Raw genomic sequence first — 21,624 nt, 5'->3', positions numbered from 1 at the left:
ATATTAAGACCCAGCAAAGGCACATCGGGCTACCAGTCCCTACAATTTTGCCAAGTTTCGTGCAAATCCATTCAGCCGTTCGAGCTAAAAGTGAGGCCAAACGCCCTAAGGAAATTAACATGGGAAAAACGCGTTTTGGGACCCCCCTTTTTTCTCGGCCCCCGCTTGACGAAACCCCCCCAAATTTTCAAGGGCTGCTCAGAAAACAGCCGATTCCGTCCACAAACGCCAAAGTTATTAGACATAGAATTTTCAAAAGTCCCATAGGAAAAAAATCCTAACTATATATACCTACTGGCTATCGCCAGTAGGTAATATATATATATATATTTTCAATGTTTACTTTTCTTAGGTTTACATTGTGCATAAAGGTTTCTTTTTCCACATAATGCCAGGCAGGCTTTGGGTTCATTTAGAGAGTTGGGTATTGTTGCAGCGTGTACGGATGCAGCAGCATCCCCAATAAGTACATGGTTCCCAGAAGAGGAAACTAGACTGGCTGTGTAGAAGTGGCATCAGTAGTAGTGCATCACTAGGAAATAAATCACCACCAATATTTTTAATAACTTTTTATTAATATTCTTTAGAAAATACATCCTATCCAATTAAAACAATCGTTATCCACTCTTGTCCCTTTTTATCCCATGCCCAACAAACCCCTCAATCAGAAAACAAAATGCATCTGCAAAAAATGTACTTAACGGATGTGGCTATGTAATAAAAGAGTACCGTGGATACTTCCACCACACAATCGATTGCAGACACTATTAAAATGATCCACCCCATTAATGCCCTTATGGCTTACATCCAGCCTCCGTAGATTCCACAAATCACCACCTGGCCACCATTTCCCTGAGCCACCAAGTTAGTCATTGCGTACCACTCTGAACACTTACAACTGACAAGACCACCTCTACCCCACTGGTGACATTCGTCATGCCTTTAAGTGGTAGTGGAGGAAGGATAAGAGTCCAAACTGTAGGGTAGAGGAAAGAAGGCTGGTGAAATCTGTTGGTAAATGGAAGGACTTGAAGTGTCAGTCCCTACAATGGAAGAGGCATCAACATATGTCGACTGGAGAAGGGAAGTGACCTCACTGGCAAAGCAGAGGCTGTCCTGTTGTCTTGCGTTGCTTGAGGAGAGAAGGGTTTGACCTCCTGCTGGAGGACAGGTGATCACCCTGTACAAGTCATGGTAGTCTCTGAAAAAGGGAATTGGAGAGGATATGGGCAGACTGACCGCTTTGCAGGAGATGTTCATACACACCACTCCAACTTTCGGTGCAAGCCGAGCTTCCTCAAAATAGGGTTTCAACCCTTCTTTCTGGCACTCCGCCTCTGTTCGCTCTCTGAAAACACCTCTCCTTGACTAGCCATTCTTTCCTGCAGACACAAATAAAAGTAAGGGAAATAAAAAGTATGGTAAGGCAGTCACCAGTGCCACACATGGTGAGGTTCAAGAGCTTAATGTGTTTAAGAAAGTCTTGGGTGCTAGACTGAATATAACGGCAGTTAATGGTCACAATCCTGGTGTACCAAATAGTCCACTTTCCAACTGTCTTGTTCTATCAAGAAGTACAGTAAAAAGAGTTCCACTTCTCCAAAAGGGTCAGCATTCCTCCATCAAGTGAAAAGAATGGAAAAAGCCTCTGTGTGAAGACTGCACCGGTGAAAGTGTAGAGATGATCCAAGCTCCAAGCATTGTAGAAAGACAGTTGACCACCCTCATAGTCCAGATATACTCCAACTTTCCAGGGGTAGTTTCTAAAGTGTAGTCGTGCTGGTTTATCTCCAAGAACCCAGCACTCATTATAATTCCCTTTCACAGCCCAAACCCCCTCCTTGGGTGACCAGTTGAAAACACCCTTCCGGTTCACTGACTTAGCTGCTACTCCCAAAAACCACTCCTTCGTATTCTGGTCAATTTTTACTTCCCAGTAATGCTTCCCTGAAATGATCCCCACACTCCCCAAGACGCAGCGACTGGCAGTGAATCTCTTGGAATTGTCCGACAGGAGCTGTTTTTTATATGCCGCCATCACACTTCTCCGTTGATCAAGCAGTGCAAGCTCAGGGTGCATTGTATATATATCCAAGAGCACTGTAGAGAGAGGAGACCACAGAGTTAATACAGAATCCAAGAATCTACTGGTGTAATGCACCAAGATCCAGAGGCACAGCGAGAGTTAAGAGTCCAGGAGAACAAAGAATTAGAGATTCAGAATCAGTCACTTCAGACAGAGAGAAGACGACAGTCAAAACAGACAAAGCAACCACAATGATGTAATGTGCAGCAACCAGTCACTAGTAAAGGAAGAGGAGACCACAGATGTACAGGAGCTCAGGACCAAAGATGAGCTGTACAGACACCCGTAGCCACAAATACTGCAAACACCATAAATAGTGCACACAAAATAACACGACCAGAGATACAGCCAACAAATGTTCCATCCCCACCAGAGATTCAGCCAACAAATGTTCCATCCCCAACTTCACTCCAGATGTACTCGCTATGTGTTTCTGCTTCCATTATGCTAAAGATGTAGAAGTCACCTAAACTGGAGTCTAAGGGCTCTAAAGCGGCCCCTCACTGTTCCCTGGTGGATGAGCTAGCTCTGCCTTTTTGTCCAACAGACCTAACGCAACCTCACTACCACAAAATGTAGTGCACTATACTATTGCTATGTTCAGTTCTGTGGACCTAGATGATCTTATCCTACCAACTGCCTCCAGTTTGTACTACAGGAAACCAGTAGAGGCAGGGTTATTTGTGCGCACACCCTCTCAAAGCAAGCCGCACCACATCTGTTCACCTTTGTCAGTCAAAACTTAGTCCACTAATCTGGTCGCCATTTTACCCTTCTTTGGTCAGGAGTGCAGACCCAACGTACATTTCAGATCAAACAGAGCTGTCCTGCCAGTCACCTTTTCCAAGTTATTCATCACTGCATTCCAAAAATGGACAATGCTCTAACAGGACCAGCTTATTTGATAAAAATAAAAGAGCAAGTTCTTTCCTACACCTGGGGCACTCTACATTGTCACTCTGGGCCATCAGGCATAATTGTGAGTCACGCATGCTCTAGGCATGTAGTGAAACTGTTGGGAGTCCGAGTCTAGGTTTTCGGAAATCAGAGTTTGTTACGCCAGGACTTTTCCCCATAGAGTGTCAGTAGGTTCATGTCCTATCCTAGATTCTATGTCCACCAAGTTCTTAAATTGTCAAGCCTTCCATCTAAGTCAGCGTGCAGTGCTCTGCATAGGTGTGATCGTTATGGCCTCAAGTCAATGTTAGTTATAAAATGTGCAACTTTATTCTGGTTCTGTTGTGACTGCATGGCCGTTTTTCATGTCGTTTTCCTATCATGCCCCAATGAAGAAAATATGTACCTGTAAGAAATACACCCCCATGTGCTCTGTGAAGTACATCAGCTCACCATATTTATACAGGTTCCCCAGGATAAGGAATCCACAGGAATGCACATCCACCTGTTGTGTCGCGGCTCAATGAGCAACGCCCTTAGTATATTCGGATAGTACAGCTGTGCTGCATGGTACGCATGTCGGGTATTATCTCGCTGGGCTTCTCCTGGGGTCATACCCATGTGGCTTCCCCAAGGGCTTTGTGTGCCAGTCAGTTTGTCAACCAATGGGACCGAGAAGCCATATGATAATACTCCCAGTTGGGGACACCTAATCCTCCTAAGTCCTGTGGCAATCTCAAAGTGCTAAGCACTCTGCACGTACTGTTGCTCCAAATCAGTGAAATCATGTGTGTCCAACTCTGTGCAGTGAGCCATGTATCGTGTATGGGCAGAATAATAAAGCATTGGTGAGGGGGGGCGGGTTACAACCTTCTTAGCCAATGTCACTTGCCGCATTATGCTTACTGGCAGCATCTTCCAAACTCAACTGAGGACCACACATTGCAAATTACACCCCCAATGTTACATCAAGATCGCACTACGCGTGTATGCTTCTGATACGGAGGTACAAAAGAATGCGTTTTCCAACGTATCTTAGCCCCTAACTGGTCAGTCAATATAGGAGGCAATACCTGTCCAATGAGGCATATACATGTTTTTGTCAAGTTGGACATAGCTTGCCAAATTCATAGAATGTTTTGATCGTGCAGCTCAGTCCCATGTCCAATCCTCACAGGAACATCAAAACAGCATACAGGGATATTGTGATCTGTTCTGGCAACAATCAATCCCCTTACCTCCCCACCCCCGCTCCCCCTCCCTTAGAATCTGCTGCCAGTGACTCTATACAAGAGCTACAGCAGTAGAGATAGTCAACATCCCTGTCTTGTCAGCCTCAGAATCTGTATGGTTTCGGATAAGTCTTACCCTATCAGGACCTTGGCTGTTGGGGCAGTGTATAGCAATTGTACGCATTTGATCAGGCCCAGTCCGAACTTCCGGAGTATCGCCCTGAGGTATGGTCAGCCGATCGTGTCAAATGCTTTAAGCAAATCTACTCCTAGAATGCCAGGTTTTATGTGACCATCGAGATTTGAGGCTATATTATGCAACAATCGCCATACATTTGGTTATGTGCTGTAAAGCAGGGAGGCACTCAGTACGTCATTCCAAAAGGTGAGTGACAGTAATTTAACCTATTACTTTATAATTGCATAGAACATTGGAAGAGGCCGAAGGCCTCTGCGTCATTTATTCATGAACCAGGCTTAGGAAGGGGTACGAGTGCCTCCTGCATTGAATCCCTCAGTTGTCCCGGATCGTTAAAAAAAATATATATACATACACACGTTTAGGAGCCAGCCGTGCAAGGTATAGGCTTCAATGGGAATGTATTCTGAGCTGGGCATCCCGTCCGTTGCCAAGTGCATTATTTTTTGTAAATTATTTTACTGATTTTTAACTCAAAACACACAAAATGCAAAGCCAACCACTCCCCCTAAGTCACTAATGCTTCAATGATTCATAAGTCCATTCTTTCCATACATTATCAAAGTTTTTGGGACATGTTCTGCCTTTATACATCTTTTTCCTGTAGACGGCTCATATCCCTTTCCCTGTCCATCTTTGGAACCCCAACCAAACCCCTCCTGCGTGCTCCCTCTCTATGCCAATAGGAACCCCAGATTAATAAGTATTCGTTAGTATGAAGTAGCATCAGGAGCAGTCCATATTCCCAGTAAGGCCCGCGGGCCACTCTCCCCAGCTTAACTCCTGTGGCCCTCTAGTCCCTGATGTACCTTCTCCCAGAAAACTGTCAGTGTGGACAGTCTCAAAGAGTATGGACTAAGATCCCCAACAGCCCACATTGCTGTAAACTGGAAGTATCAGAAATGTTCCCAATTGTGTGTAAATGTGCTCTAGTGTAATAGACTTTATACAGAAATTGTAATTATATTAGTTTGTATCAAGCTTTAAATCGCTACTTGTTTAAGGAATTTTAACACTTCTATCCAATCGTCATAGTCTAGCTCTCCCAACACTATGCGCATTAGTGCTGCCTCACTTTTATCGTTATTAGGACATTTATATCTCCAATTTTCGGTTGGTGAGGTTGTTGAATTGCGTCACAGATGTAGCCTTCTACGTCCTGGTTAGCCTGCTTGGAACTGGAAGTCAGATAGATTCAATTGAGCTTCAATGGTGTCAAGACCTATCAGTTGGCTGTGCGGTTCTCTCAACTGGTCTTTGTTTTCCCTATTGGAGTCATTTAGTCTGGGTATTTGATCATAGTGTTGAAGAAGGTCTTCTGTGGAGGTAAGTTTAGAAATGAGTGGAACGAAGCCATTTGAGGTTGCAATGCATGTCCCTGCTGTACCTTGAAGGCTTTCCATTTATTACTGGGCTGTGTTACGGTTTCCTCATTTAAAAAAAAAAATAACCTTCTGTTACTTCCCCTATTTTACTTTTAAAAGCAAGTAATCTAATGCGGCCAGCTGTAGCCATGTTGGGGTTGCAGACCTTTGGCAATCACATGTGCAGTGCGCTACAAGAGGGTTGTGGTTTGTTCTGCCCAGGGACACAGTGTAAAGTATATGTGGAAGCAACTATTTAGTAATATATATATATATATATATATATATATATATATATATATATATATATATCCTACAATAGTACTATATATATTTTGTATCCACCATGATGTGTAATCCCTGTCATAATCCCCAGTGTCAAGATATGGTTTTGTGAGGACAACATCCAGCTGAGGAAGGAAAATATACCTTTAACAGAACCAATACAACATTCCAAGTTTAAACCCCAATCTCAGGACAATGGAAGAACTTCCTCCAACCAAAACAAATGAACTTGAACACAAAGACAGTCATTTACGTAATGCCCACACGCTATTCAGGTGGTGGTGGAGTTTTCCGCAGTGAACATAGTATGATATAGCTAGTGAAGAGTGCTTGCATGTTGGCCTCATTATCAATGCCTCCTCAATAGGAGGATGTATGGGAAGGTCAGTTGGGGACTTCAAGGCCTGAAAGGTTTGTAAATCTCCAGGTGAGGGAACGCTGCAGCTGTGGTGGTCAGTGTGACGCCTGGGGACAATTCTAAAGTAAGGAATTTGCAGCTCGAAGTCTTTATCAGATACCAACTTAGATGGTGTGTGGTTCAAAAAATGACTGCGCCTAACCAACCAAACCATAACCATCTTGCACATACCCTGACATACAAGCATAAGCAACACAGATGCAGACAAATATATAAACATGTAGATTAACCATATGAAAAATACATTGTACTGACTTAATTTTGAAAGGAAGAAAATTATTGGCTTTAATACAATTTGGGCTATTAATGTAGAACACTCCTACCAAAATGAGGTAAGAAAATAAGCTTGTCTGCAGCTATGACGTTCAACACGCATTAGAAAAGCATTTGTAACACTTCTGGTCACATGACAATGAAAACGAACAGAAAACCAGATAAGAAATGCAATTAAGAAGTAAAGCATTATGTGATTGGTAAATAACACAAAGTGTGATATAAACACATCCAATACTACTAAACACCACCACCAACAACTATAGACAATGCTGGCTGTTGGAAAGCAAAAGACCTCCTTTTCGTCAAAAACAGAGAAATAGAAAATGATACCTTATCAGCTCCATGTGTATATTTCTACATTAAATATGTAAATATCTATACGTACCGGTACGGCTGTTCTTGGAAATAGTACTTATAAGCTGTAGTCCGTTAATTCAGAAGATATAAAATTATGTGACCTTGCAATAACTGGTATATAGGTTGCATGTAATACGTATGGAATAAACGTTTCTCTCTAGGTGGCACAGAAAAAGATTCCCATACACTGGAGCCCTTCAATTTCTTCCTCCTCTTGCAACAGCACAGTATCACTTTCAGCCATTGCAGTTGTCCAAAAGTTCCAAGGTGTCTATTGAATATAGGATTCACCCCCTTCCAAAAAGCATAGCCGTCTCCTTAGCAGATATCAGATTGAATGGGTATAAGTAGTACGCCCTTTCCGTTTCTACAATTGACACATTTGTAACCAATGAAATGCTGATTTACAAAAGCGAAATATACCTCGTTAATATCTATAGTACTGCATCACTATGCAAGTTACTGTATAGTTCACAAACATCCTACAGTTACAATAGTAACACATTTACCATTAAAGTGAGGTCAACTTGCTAGCCAGACTATATTAACTACACATCACCCTTCCAGTTCACAGCCAACAGGACCTGGGATTGGGAGAGTATCTTGAACCCTGTCAGTTCAACAAGTTCAGACGGTTTGGAGCCAGGATAGTCTTCCATAAAAATCCAGTGCCCCATTTTTCTGGAAGCACAGCTTCTACGGTCTATTTGACCAGCAAGCCAAGGAATTGTTTCTCCAGGATTGAGACTTGAGGTGGTGAGCTTACTCTGAAAAGGTTAGGGGGCATGTACGGGGAAGTATAGGAAAGAACAGGAATATGGTGTGCAGTCTGATGGGATCGCCACCCACCAAGAATGAAAATAGGACACCCTCCTCCCCCTAGAGGTTTGGAGGTGGCAAAGTCTGCATATGAGATTGGAAACTAGATATGTTCCTGACAGGGATGCCCTCTGTATCCACCCTTGCACTGAAAGGACTAATTATAGCAAAAGGAGCGATCACATTGTGTATCATTTGATTCGGCAATGATGGCTAGTGCTTCACTGCCCTAGGGTAACCATGAACCTTCTGAAACTATTGGCCACGTTTCCATGCAGTGGAGGCCAGGGCCAGAGCTAGAGCTAGAGTCTTAGCCCTGTTTTCAACATGCTCCAAAAATGAAGATGTTTTCTCTCTAAATAGCCCCTCAACGTCAAAAGGACAGTTCATAACCTATTGCCTTAATATCATGCAGACTGAAGCCAAGCATTTAGATTCAGCATGACTGCTTGAACCCACAGACCATGAATCTGTCCACAGGATCATAGCCACATTTCATAAACTGTTTCCATGCATGTAAGCCATCATTCACCAGGTTTGAGAATGGCTTCTTCATATAGTCTAGCAGACTGATAGGCCATAATTTCACAATTTTCCATAAAGGATTGACATAACTGCCTCAATCAATCATGGATTTGTAGAGCGCCCTACTCACCCGTGAGGGTCTCTAGGCACTGGAGGAAGGGGGTTTCGGGAAGCTCCGGTCATCCGTAGAGCCAGGTCTTGCGGTTCTTCCAGAATGCTTGCAGCGTGGGGCTTCGTCTGAGGTTGAGGGGGAGTTCGTTCCAGGTCTTGGCCGTGATGTAGGAAAAAGAGCTGCCACCCATACTGGCTATGTGGATGCAGGGGATTTTGGCCAGGGCTAGGTCGGCAGAGATTTCTCTTGGGGGAGTAGAAGAAGATTAGTTTGTTGAGGTATTGGGGTCCGGTGTTAGGGAGGTCTTTGTAGGTTTGTGTGAGCAGCTTGAAGGTCACTCTTTTTTCAATGGGTAGCCAGCGGATGTCTTGTAGGTGCTGGGTGATTTGATCTTGTCGAGGGATACGAAGGATGAGCTTGGATGCAGCGTTCTGGATGGTCTGGAGTTTGTGGAGTAGGGATTTGTTGACTCTGGCATAGAGGACATTTCCATAGTGCAGCCTGCTGGTGATGAGTGCGTGGGAGACTGTCTTCCTTGATTCAGGGGTTTGGGGGGGGGTGAGAGGGGGGGAGATCCATTTGAAGGACTTGCGGAGTATGCAGAGGGTGTTGAAGCATGTAGAGGATAAGGCGGTAATCCGTCAGTTCATGGTGAGGAAGTAGTCAAGTATGGTGCAGAGGTTTTGGGCATGGTCCGTGGGAGGGTTGCTGAGGGTGGGGGCTCACCAGGTGTCGTCTAATGCAGAGGTGGTGGATCCGAGGATGGACTGTTTTTCCAGAGTTGTGCTTCAGGCAGCTGATGCTCATTCAGGATGCAAAGGCTTTCATTCTTTCCTTGAAGTTGTTCCTTGTGATGTCAGGATCCTTGGTGAAGGAGAGGATGAGCTTAGTGTCGTCGGCGTAGGATACTATGCAAACCCCGTCTGACAATGGTTGCGAGGGGGGCTATGCAGATGTTTAAGAGCATGGGGCTGAGGGAGGATCCTTGGGGTACTCCACTCTGATTTCTGTGGGTTCGCAGAGGAAGGGCAGGAGTCTTATCCTTGGAGTTCAACCGGCAAAGAAGAAGCGGATCCAGTCTAGGGCAGCTCCCTGTATGCCAGCGTCGTGGAGTCTGGCGGCTAGTGTGCGGTGGGAGACAGTGTCGACGGTTGCTGAAAAATCTAGTAGGATGAGGCTACAGTGTGGCCTTGGTCAAGGAGTGTGCAGAGGTAGTCTGTGGCGGCTAGGAGGGTGGTCTCGGTGCTGTGAAAGCCAAATTGAGACGTGTTGAGGATGTAGTTGATTTTTATTAAGTTCTTTAGCTGGCTGTTGATGATCTCTGTGACTTGAGTGAAGGGGTAGAGAGAGATGGGCTTGTGGTTCTTGACGTCCGTTAGGTCTGCGGAGGGCTTCTTGAGGAGGGGCTTGAATTCTGCGTGTTTCCAATCGTCAGCGAACGTGCCTGTTTTGAGGGTGCAGTTGATTGTCCGTCTTAGTTCTGGTGCAATGGCAAAGGCAGCCCTATGGAAGATGTGCTGCAGGCAGGGGTCAGTGGGTGCTCCAGAGTGTTTGCTCCTCATGGTCTTTGCGATGTCTTCTGTGGTGACAGGGATCCAGGCATGGATGGTCTTTGAGTACCCTGATTTTGTGGTGGAAGAAGGAGCAGAGATTGTTGCTGAGGTCCTTGGAGGGGTGGACACGTCGGAGGTTTTGCTGGGGGGGTCTGATGAATTCTTGTATGATGTTCAAAGTTCCTTGGAGTTGCGGAAGTTGGAGAGGATTCTGTCCTGGCTGAAGTTCTTTGTAGATCTGATGAGTTTGTGGTGTGCTGAAGTGGCGGTCCTGTTTGGGGTGCATGCTTCTGGGGTTTTCACTGTTCCTCCATGCTTTCTTGAGTCGTCGGCACAAGCGCTTGGATTCACAGGTCTGTGGTGAACCAGGTGGCTTTCATGGTGTGTGGTCTGTTGGTGTTCAGAAGGGATGAGAGTGTGTTGGCGTAGTCAGTGATCCATTTGTGGAGTTCTTTGGCTATGGTCATTATTAGGGGGGGAGGAGTGTGGCAGCAAGGTGCTCTTCAGTGACATAACTTCAGTTTCTGCGTCGGGGTTGTGGCGTTCACTTGTGTGCAGTGGTCCGTCCAGAGGGGATGCGTGGTGTGACTGAATGATTCCTCCTGTGAAGATGGGGTCGAGGGTGCGACTTGCCTTGTGGGTGGGGGTAACGACGATTTGCTTCAGTCAGATGTTGGCGAGGTTGTCTAGTAGGGCAGTAGAGTTTGGGTCACTGAGGTTGTCAATATGTAATTTCAGGTCTCCGAGCAGTACATAGAGGCGAAGGCATGAGGTACGATGTGGTCTAGTGAATAGTAGCGTTATTCCAGCGGGGAATGACGTCCTCAAACGCACTCTAAAAAGCAATTTCCTTTGAAGTTTGTACCTTTTAAATAAAGTTTTATTCAACATTTTTCAATTAATTATTCATTTCTTTCACAGTTCATTGTTTATAACTTATAATACATAGCCCAATGCATTTCGGGCAGTTTGCCCTTCTTCAGGGGCATCGTTATTCTGTAGAAGGAAAATAAACACAACTATAACAGCTTATTTAACATCTTTAAAGACATTTTTAAAGAAATTTTAGGATTCATGTAACTCCATAAGAAACCTTATATCCCCTTTGAGTATCCGTTGAAAAGCGTCAAAAAAGTGAAATCACAATCATGCATGGTTGCCCAAATGGTGTAAACGGCAATTCAATTCAAAAGAACAGTGACGTGCATGCATGTTAAAAAATAATGCAAACAGTGATCCCTCATTTTTATGAAAAAAACAATATAAGCTAATGGGAACAAGTTTGTAACTTGGTTATTAGTAACTCTCGTGGAAAGTTGAGAAAGATTGGTAAAGGCCTGTAAAAAACCTCAGATTCCCCTGGTGAACTGATAAAGGTTCATCCCCTTCCCCCCCCCCCCCCCCTTCACCAGGGGAATATTTCAAGACAACAGCTCCTATGGCTCGGCCTGAATACATACCTCCCATGCAGCCCGCCATATATAATCTCCCTAATCGCTTGGAGGCTCTCTCTGGTCTGACTGAAATAGACGGACTGTACAATCTAGTCACGCTGCTGCGACAAGAAGAATGAGTTATCATTGTATCAACCAAGGGAAAGACATACATGTAGATGTACCGGGTAGCATGGAGTTGTTCGATCAACAGGGCACTACTCCACATAAACTCATTGGTACTTTTAAGACCACAGAAACCTGCCACCTGCCCTTTAATCCAGACTTAAGTAACAATCCTTGTGGGGAGGGGTCTGGCCCAGCAACTCCTCTTAGCACGCCTGTCATTAACTCTATACCTATGGGTTTGGTGAATCAGGGACACACCACTCGCCCTCTTAAAATCATTTAATGGAATATTGCAGGGATTTGCCCCAAACTGATAGGGGAGGTATGGCTTAAGATATAGATATATAGATATAGATATATATATTCATTACCCCTCAGGAAATCTGGCATAAGGACGACTGTGATGGACAGCTACTGCTCCTTTACTTTTCACACAATACCTTCACCAGCAGGGAGGGCTGGCGTTGCTAATCTCAGTTAAATATGTGTCCATAAAAGTATCTGCTGTAAAATTGTCCCCTTGGTATTAACTAACCATGTTTTACAATTTGATACAGGTTATACTATTAGTGGTGAATTGGTATTATAACAACTTTGACCAAAATAGCTGCCATGTTATAGAAGCTCTACAGCAGAAATTAATAATATCTCTGGGAAGTGACAGTAACTATATATTCTCTGGGTGCGGGATTTTAATTGTACTATCTGTCTGTATAGTACCAACTGAGTCTACGGGTTGCTGGACATAGGTCAGCCCCAGCCGCATTTTATCTATACGCGAATATGAATTGATTTGCGCGGATGTAGCTAAAAGGCTAACTAAATCGGTCAAGATAAGGGAACACCATGAGATACAGTGGTTCAACTCTGAATGCTCTAGAGTTCAAAAGATCCTCAAAATGGGCCTCCGCGCTAACCCCCGTGATAGAACCCAAATTAAAAGCTCAAGGCAGGCATACAAAAATACAATTAATCGAAGGAAGAACAAATTGAGGAGCTTAGCGTGGAATGATTTGGAGAGAGCCATTTCCCTCAATGACTCCAAAAGCTTATTAATTGCCCTTTTTTCACAGAAGAGGCTAGCGCACATCGATTCTCTGTTTTTGGGGTGACCATCTCTGGGAATCCAACTTCTCTGCCATATTTAATCCAAACTGCCTCCAGTAAGAGGAAGAAGGGGATTTGCCCTTAGATCTAACTTTGGCCTCTCCACTAAGTGCATCTCTCTCAGTAGCTGAGGTTGAGGAGGCCTTAGTGAAGGGAATTTGTATGAAGGCACCAATCCTGATTGCGTACCATTAGATCGGTTTAAAAGTAATCCTAACGATAGGTCTTCCTTATTGACTAATGTTTATGTTTTTAAAGCAGTGGTGACTGGTCCCATCACTGCAATCTGGAAGGAGGCCATCGTGGTTCAAGTATTTAAAAAGGGCAATAGGAATGATCCTGTCTGTTATAGGCCAAGTTCCCTTAGCGATGCCACAGAAAAGGTTTTGGGGAGGGTTGTCTTGGCATGGCGTGAAGCCCGGGCAACCAGTACACGGGTCATGTCCAGGACACAATACAGCTTCACGAAGGGGGATGGGTACCACTGATCAGTGCCTCAATTTGTCCTGAATTATGGGCAAGTACATAAGGGCGGGGGGGGGGGGGGGGGGGGGGGTTCTATCCACCTGGCCGTCATGGACTTGTCCAGTGCCGGATACTGTTAATCTGGAGAAATTGTGGGCACTAATGGGGAAAATGGATGTTGAGGAGGCACCGATTACCCTCCTCCGTAGGCTTCATACTACCACCACTGTTACTGTTAGGTATGGCCCACAAGGGGAAAAGACCATGCCTATAGTCTCCACAGAAGGGGTTCGCCAGGAGTGCATTTTACCCCCTTTTCTATTTTTAATTTACACCAATGGCCTGGAGCCGTGGTTCCCAAACTGTGCGCCGCGGCACCCCGGTGCGCCACAATGAGTGGCCAGGGGCGCCGCGCACGATTTGGGAACTTACGGGGGAGTTAGAAATGCCTCCCTTCATCATCCTGTATGATGGTTTGGGTGATGAGCGGCATGCCTAAGTACACGTTGTACGTGCTTTCCTAAGGTATAGTCTCCGCCATTAGTGGCATACGGCCATACCGGTTGTGTGCAGCGTTTGAGTCTCGTTTCTGCTGCCTGCCCGCCGTACTTCGTGGGGACCCTCTGCTCAAATCTAGGAAATTGGTAAGTGAAGTCCGCCGCCATAACTGAACAAAAATGCATATAAAAGGTGACTTGAGGGTAAATTATAGTCCGGTTCTCATAGCTGCCATGGTTTCAGATTACTTTGTGTAGCATATTGATAATTTTGCCGGCACTCGTGATTTAGTGAACTAAAGTGCACAAAAGTGATTTGTGAGGGTAAATTATAGTCCGGTTCTCATAGCTGCCATGGTTTCAGATTGCTTTGTGTGACATATTCATAATTTTGCCGGCACTCGTGATTTATTGAACAAAAATGCATATAAAAGGTGACTTGTGAGGGTAAATTATAGTCCGGTTCTCATAGCTGCCATGGTTTCAGATTGCTTTGTGTGACATTCATAATTTTGCCGGCACTCGTGATTTATTGAACTAAAATGCACAAAAATGACTTGTGAGGGTAAATTATAGTCCGGTTCTCATAGCTGCCATGGTTTCAGATTGCTTTGTGTGACATAGTCATAATTTTGCCGGCACTCGTGATTTAGTGAACTAAAGTGCACAAAAGTGACTTGTGAGGTTAAATTATAGTCCGGTTCTCATTGCTGCCATGGTTTCAAATTGCTTTGTGTGACATATTCATACTTTTGCAGGCACTCTCGGTCGGCTTACATCCCGCCCACCGGTAAAAAAAAAGGTGGGGAGCCATGGCCAACTGCCGATTAGGTCAAGGGAGCCACAGGTCAAAAAAGTTTGGGAACCACTGGCTAGAGGCATTTTTATTAGATAAGTAAATCGGCTTACCCCGAATTGGAGGCAATCTGGTCCCTCTACTTTCGTATGCAGATTAACTGTGTTAATGGGCCTTACAGCAAATAGTCTCCAAAAATCACTCCATGCCTTTACAGATTTTACGCTGGCACTGGATTTAAAAGTAATTTTTTTTAAAATCTTACACTATAGTGTGTGGTCGAAAATTGACTAAAACTAGAAACTTAGTTGTAAGGGATAAAAGTGTTGATAAATTGAACAATTTCAACTATTTAGGGAACATTTTAATGAGATGAATTGGGAACCACTTGTCACTGCAAGGGTGCAATATTCTGGCAGGGTTGTGAAGTGGCTCTTCCGCTTTGCCTGCAACCTAGGCCATAAGCCGGTGAGAGAGATGGTTACACTTTACAAAGCCAAATGCTTGCCTGTTGTAACTTATGGTTCTGGAGTCGGGGTTACCATAAAAGCCGCCACTTACAGGCTTTTGAGAACAAATTCATAAAAAGGCTATTAATGACCCCAAACAGCGCCCCTTCACTCTTGTCATTGTGAGCTGGGGCTTGAATTTTTAGAGGACCCTAAAGACCTTGCCCCTATGAGCAAAAATGTGGCTGTCTTAGGAGTTCATGTTTTCAAGGGAAGTCATTAAAGATTATCAACCTAGATAGAGCACTGTCGATCCCTTGGCTCCGATTTGTAAGAAATTGTACGAGATAGGGTTGGGGCACTATTTTGACAATCCTACCAGCATTCACAGAAATGCAAAAGTCATTATAAAAGAGGCACATTATTCTGGGGTAAACATACGCCGCTCACAACTTGAGGTGACCAGTTTCCCACATGTGCTACCTGCCCAACAGCAATTGTATTTAACATTCACTATAAATCAATTTAACTAGATTCCGCTTACGCACTTAGCCCTTTTTAATGGCCTTTCTGAGACAATTAGTGTGGGTTGACAATCTTATGCCCTGCCCCTGCGATAATTTGTCAGCTCAGAGCACTTTGCACCTTATGCTATTCTGCCCCCTTAAAAAGAGCCGAGAGGGAAATGTTTTGCTAGATTACTAAGAGAAATTAGACCCTGAACATATACAAAGGACTTTAATTATCTGCATTCTCTGGCTACTACAGCCTTATGTATTGCGGACTCTCATTACATTAAGGTTGCAATGACCATAAGGAAACAATACGAGTCATGTCACGTACATGATTGATGACATAATTTTGCTACGTTAATGTACTTGGTATTGTGGATTATAACCTTTTTTTTAAATGGCTGATTTAATGAATTTCTCTTTTAACAGTTTTATCTATGCCGCTGTGTAAATAGGCCATGGAAATTTTATTCTGTAATGTTGGTGTTGAAACTTTTAAGGTCCTTGGAACCAAATAAAGGAATTTTGACTTTGACTGACCCTACCGGTCCAGCGGCTGATTAAGGTTTCCATTTGCGGCAGCTCTCCCCCTTGCACAATGGCCAAAAGGAAGGCCGTGAAGGGTGGTGGTGAGTCAGGCTTAGTGAAACCCAAGAAAGCTAAGAAACTACCTAGGCATCCAGGAAGTAACTGCACATTTTTAAATATTACCTGCACATCTTGTATTGCTGCTAGCCTATGCCCGCCGGTCCGTCACGGCAAGGGACGATTGAACGGAGGGGGCGGAGGGCCCGGTCAGCAAGGCCTCACTTCCGGGACGGTGGCAATTCCCGGGGTGAGCGTGCTAGTTGTTGAGGCACCAAGGCTACTTAGGATCAGGCAGCAGGGACACGGAGCCTAATTGACTTGGGACTGCCGTCTGCGCCTGGCAAGGGCCCAGGGCCAGAACCCCTGCCCCAATCAGGAGGAATACAAACAGGAAGGTTTACAGTGATACTGACCTTTTAAAACTTCAGCTCAGTACATCCTGCAACACGCTTAATCCTATAAAAGAAATTAAACACTGCCCAATTTGCCCATTGTCCTTTAGCTACGAACCTTGTGGGAGTAATAAGGCTCAACATCAGCAGGTCAACACGCATAAACCCACAAAGATAAAAGCCACTCTGGTGAATGCAAGGTCCCTTGTAAAACATAACAGAGGTGGCCATCCTTATCGACTCCTACGATCTGGACCTGCTGTTTATAACAGAGACTTGCAGGTACTTCATTCTCCGAGCAGACAGAATCGGGAAACGAGGGGGAGGCTTAGCCATTATTAGCAAAGAAGGATTACACGTTCGGGGTCTGGAGGCCCGATGCTCCCCGGAGTGCGAGTCCCTTCCTTTTAAAGTCGGCATCACACACAACTACAAATTTGATGGCCTTCTATTGTACAGACCGACTAATGCCAGAAACTCCCCATCTCAAACCCTAGGCCCTGCTCTTGAATCTAGCCTCACTGGGGAAGACTATACTATCCTGGGAGATTTTAATATTCATCTCGAAACTCGAAAAAATTACTGATAATAATACTGCACTCATCTCAGAGACCATGGCGGGCTGTGGCTTGTCCAAACTGGTTCATCAAGGAACACACTCCGCTGGCCACACTTTAGATGGGATCTTTTCCTCTAACCCCAACATCATAATAAATGACGTAATCCCAGTACCTTGGCCGGACCATAAAGTTGTCCCTTTCACCTTAGCCATCGACCAGATCAACACCGCCAGGGCACCCCAGCCCAAGACAGCAACCTCGCCACTGAGCAAGTAAACAACTGGATTAAAGCTGCTGTCCGGTCTGTCGCACCTCTCAAAACAAAGCTGGCTAAAAGGAGAAAAACTTCAGAGCCTTGGTTCTCAGAGGCTTAGACTGCAAAAGCAGACCTGTAGGCGGGCTGAAAGGAGATGGAGGGTTAACTACAAGGACAGGGAGAAACAGACTTACTGTAAGACTTTAGCCACCTACAAGAAATTTATTTCTGAAGAAAAATCGGCCCAAAAAGAAATCAAAGAGGCCAAGAGCTCCAGTAAAGAGCTTTTCGCCACGGTCAAAAAGCTTACCAAAACCACGGCTAAGCAGATTGAAGGCAGCACAGGGCTTTGCAATAAATTGGGTCAATTCTTTACAGATAAAGTTAAACTCATTTATGACTCGATCCCTATCCTTAATCACGACACACTGACTCCGCGAGATCCCCAGCGCGCCATAAGGAATCACACAGAGCCAGTGAAGGCAGGATTTCAGTTCTCCACCCCTTCAGTGGATCAAGTGCACCAACTTATATTAACCAGAAAGTCAGGGGGGCCCCCTGGATCCGTGTCCTCTCAAAGACCTGCACATGTTCCCAGAACAGCTCAGTAAGCAACTTCAGCGGCTCATCACTAGGATTATTGAGTCGTCCTGTTTTCCGAGGGCCTGGAAAGACGCTTCTGTCCTCCCACTCCCCAAACAGCCTAACCTTGACCCGGCGTTCTCAGATAACTATAGACCTATCTCGAGAATCCTGTTCCCAGCAAAAATTCTGGAAAAAAATCTGAACTCCCAACTGTCGAAATTTATCAGGGACTCTCAGGTTCTTGATATTTCACAACATGGGTTCCGGGAAGAACACGGGGCGGAAAGCGCTCCGATTATGGCGGTGGAGATTAGGAGGATTCTGGACAGGGGTGGGAAGGCTGCCTTATATTTATTAGATCTGTCGGCAGCCTTCGACACCGTTAATCACGAGTTGCTCCTGTCCAGTCTCAAAGAAATAGGGCTGCATGCTTCTGCAACCACACTTATGGCCTCTTTTCAGGGAGAAAGATCCTTCACGGTGCAGCTTGGGGATTTTTCTTCAAAATCATTCAAATCCCCTTGGGGGGTTCCCCAGGGCGCCTCTTTAAGCCCCACCCTTTTTAATGTCTACACAGCCCGTTAGCAAACATTATTAGGGATCACGGTTTCCTACCTATTTCTTACGCAGATGATACACAAATAGTGGTGGACATATCAAATAACACCTCCGAGACGGCAAGTACATTCAGTCTGTGTATGAATCAGGTCAGTCTCTGGATGCAAGCTAATTGCTTGAAACTAAACAGAGATAAGTCCGAGGTCATGCTGCTTGGAGCAGACACTAAGATCTGGTCACCCAATTGGTGGCCTGATGGCTTAGGCAACTGCCCATAACCTGTGAGCAGTGTAAGGAACCTGGGATTCATGTTCGATTCCAAACTCACGTTTAAGCCCCAAATTAACAAACTCACCTCCTCGGTTTGGTTCACCCTGAAGTTAATTAGTAAGCTACTGCCTTACATCCCTCCTGACGCCGGTAAAACACTGGTAACCATGCTGGCCTTTTCCAAAATGGATTACAGGAATGCCTTATATGCTGGCCTACAAAAACCGCTTCTCTGAAAACTCCAGAGGCTGCAGAACGCTGCGGCTCGGCTGGTACTGAACATCCCCAGGTTTGAGCCGGTGGCCTCCAAGCTCAGAAATCTTCACTGGCTACCGGTTGAGAAACTAATCCAATTTAAGCTGGCATGCCTGGCATAAAAATCCATGCAGGGGTCAGGGCCGTATTTCTTGAAAACAAACATGGCACCCTACATTCCAGCTAGGACGCGGAGATCTAGCAGTGCCAACCTCATCCGCACCCCCTGTTTCAAACAACTAAGTTGGGGGAGGTTCTGCTGCACTCAGCGATAACCTAGAATAAACTCCCTGCAGAAATAAAAAAAACAGACCATCTCTACTAACCTTTAGAAAGAACATAAAGACCTGACTTTTCTCTGGGTAGCATTGCTCAAATTCCTGCACGACTCACCCGATGTCCGCCGCTCAACAGTTTGAGTCATGTCAGCGCCTAGACGCATTCGTGCGCTCTACAAATCCTATAATCAAATGAAATCATCAAATCAAATCCTGGATTGCATAGACAGTCTTGGTTGCATGCAAGGATATTTTAGATGCACCTGGGGTGGAGGTGGGCTCAATCAATTCTAATAGCCCCTCTATTCCCACACATTATAGGACAACCCAAACTATCCCTAAAATGTTCTTGAAGCCCAAGAATACACAGGACCCTACACCTACAACAAAACGGATAAACACTCTATTTTGAAGCTGCAGTAACAATTCACTCAGAAACACACTCTGATTCACATCCCAATGACATGGCCGATTCGTCTATTGTATGCCCGATTTTAAACCCCCGCTGGTCCAGTAATTGACAGCCAGGAGCGGAGGGTGGGTAGAGAAGTGCCAGGAAGCTGGGGGCAGGCAGCGGGGCCGCGATCAACAGCGGTTCCTGTCTTCTGTGCGGCTGGGAGAGAGCTGGGGAGTGGGGGGACGCGAATGAGAGCGGTCCCATAGACATCTCATCCTCTACTTTGGCCTATAATAGGAGCTGCATGGACCACTCTGCATCTCGCACTCTGCTCCTCTTTTTGCGTGGTGTGACTTGTTTACTGCTATAACTGCTATAAGCTGTAAGCTGATGCATCCACTGCTACCGCCAGCTCTCCCACTGCGGCTAACGAGGCGCCACGGCCTGAGAAGAGGAGGGGAGGGGGAGAGGCTAGGTGAGAAGCTGCGGGTTCCCACCATCTCTCTCTGAGCACAGAATTGAATAAGGATCGCCATCAATTAGTGATCCAGCCCCCAAAAGTAAATGAGATCTGGCAGGGTTAGGGGATGCCCATCAAGAACAAAAAAGGAGACAAAAACAAGCAAGCGCAAAAGAACGCCTCCAACTCTCAACAACAGCATGGCTGAACCACTCACTGAAACCAAACTTAGAGAAGACACTTCATCCCCAGGCATCGCGTCCTTGGATACGGGCCCTACTGTAAGTGACAAAACTGGAAACAGGTATAATACATACGTGCTACAAATGGTCACAGCCCAAGATCTATAAAAAGTTTCAGTTCCTAAAAAACCCAGGGGATGCCCTTTAATCAAGTTCGATTGCAGCAAAGGCCTAAAAAATCCGATCTTACCACTCAAACTAGCAGATAATGGGGAGGACAGGACTCGAGTTAATGACCAAAGCACAACAAAAAGCATTCCTGAGCCAAATAAACTCTTACACCAATCAACTTTAGTTGCGCAATGTAAAACTAAACCACTACCACAAGGTCCACAGGATTATCAAGCAGTCGAAATATCAAAAGCAATTCTACTAAGCAATCTAGAAACAACAAATAAGATGGCAGAACCTCCTGGACAAGTTGGAAGAAACAACAAGGACAAACAGGTTGAGAGAAACGGTAGTAGGGTAACAGGGAATAACTGTACTACCAATAAGGAATTGTCCATAATAGAGATGGGTACATCACCAGTCGCTATAAAAAAAGCAAGGATCAGTTGGACCCCATCGTCGCATCAATTGTTGTCATTTACGCCCCACTTAAATTGACTCAGACAAGAGTTGGAAAACATAAAGGAACGACATAAGTCGGACGAAGGGATTGGAATAACTTACTAATTAACCATACACAACAAACTCCGGTGAAACTTAGGCTGAATTCCCTAGACTCCCCTTCATCAGAGAACATTTTACCACAGAACATAGAGTTGAAAGGGACCCAGGGCAGTGAGGCCCTTTTATTGACACCCGATTTAGGAATCCCAACCAACGTTCATCAACAGCTGAACTCTGAAAATGCATGGGCCAGTTTACTCAAGACAGTGCAACTCTTCGTGGAAGCACTCCAGTATCAGTCAGATAAAATGGATGCCCAGTTAACCTTATTAAATACATTGGCAGTGTTTGTGGTGGCAATCGATGAAAAACTTGGCGCCCTGAATCTGCTCTTTCAGAGCTCACTTGGGAAACCGGACCGGGAGTTAAATTGTGGCTGTGGCCCAATAGTTGATAAACTCACCTCTCTCCCCTTGATTTTGGAGGACTTGTGTGCTCAAATTAAAGAGTCAGCACGGAAAAACATCGAGCCTAGTGAAAAGGCCACCTACTCCGCTGAGATCAAGCACAGATCAATTATAAACATCATGAGACCCAGGTCTGACAAATCCTACCTCAAAAACTATTTGAGCAGGTTGGGAAAAAAAGACGAGATTT

At 45.0% G+C, this 21,624-nt stretch overlaps 1 protein-coding gene across 1 annotated transcript in view; it reads right to left on the bottom strand.

Moving 5' to 3' along the window:
* Positions 1-561: 561 nt before the first annotated feature.
* Positions 562-21,624, bottom strand: part of LOC147748523 (E3 ubiquitin-protein ligase TRIM39-like) — a 409,493-nt gene continuing 388,430 nt past the window's right edge. The window contains exon 6 of the mRNA XM_086962828.1: positions 562-2,100. Coding sequence (XP_086818954.1) covers positions 1,568-2,100 — 533 coding nt within the window. The 3' untranslated portion in view covers positions 562-1,567. The remainder of the gene's footprint in view (positions 2,101-21,624) is intronic.

The sequence above is a fragment of the Lissotriton vulgaris genome, chromosome 1_1 (assembly GCF_964263255.1).
Source record: "Lissotriton vulgaris chromosome 1_1, aLisVul1.2, whole genome shotgun sequence".
NCBI classification, from domain to species: domain Eukaryota; kingdom Metazoa; phylum Chordata; class Amphibia; order Caudata; family Salamandridae; genus Lissotriton; species Lissotriton vulgaris.
Note: the sequence above shows the minus strand (reverse complement) of the source record. Positions and strands in the feature narration are given on the sequence as shown.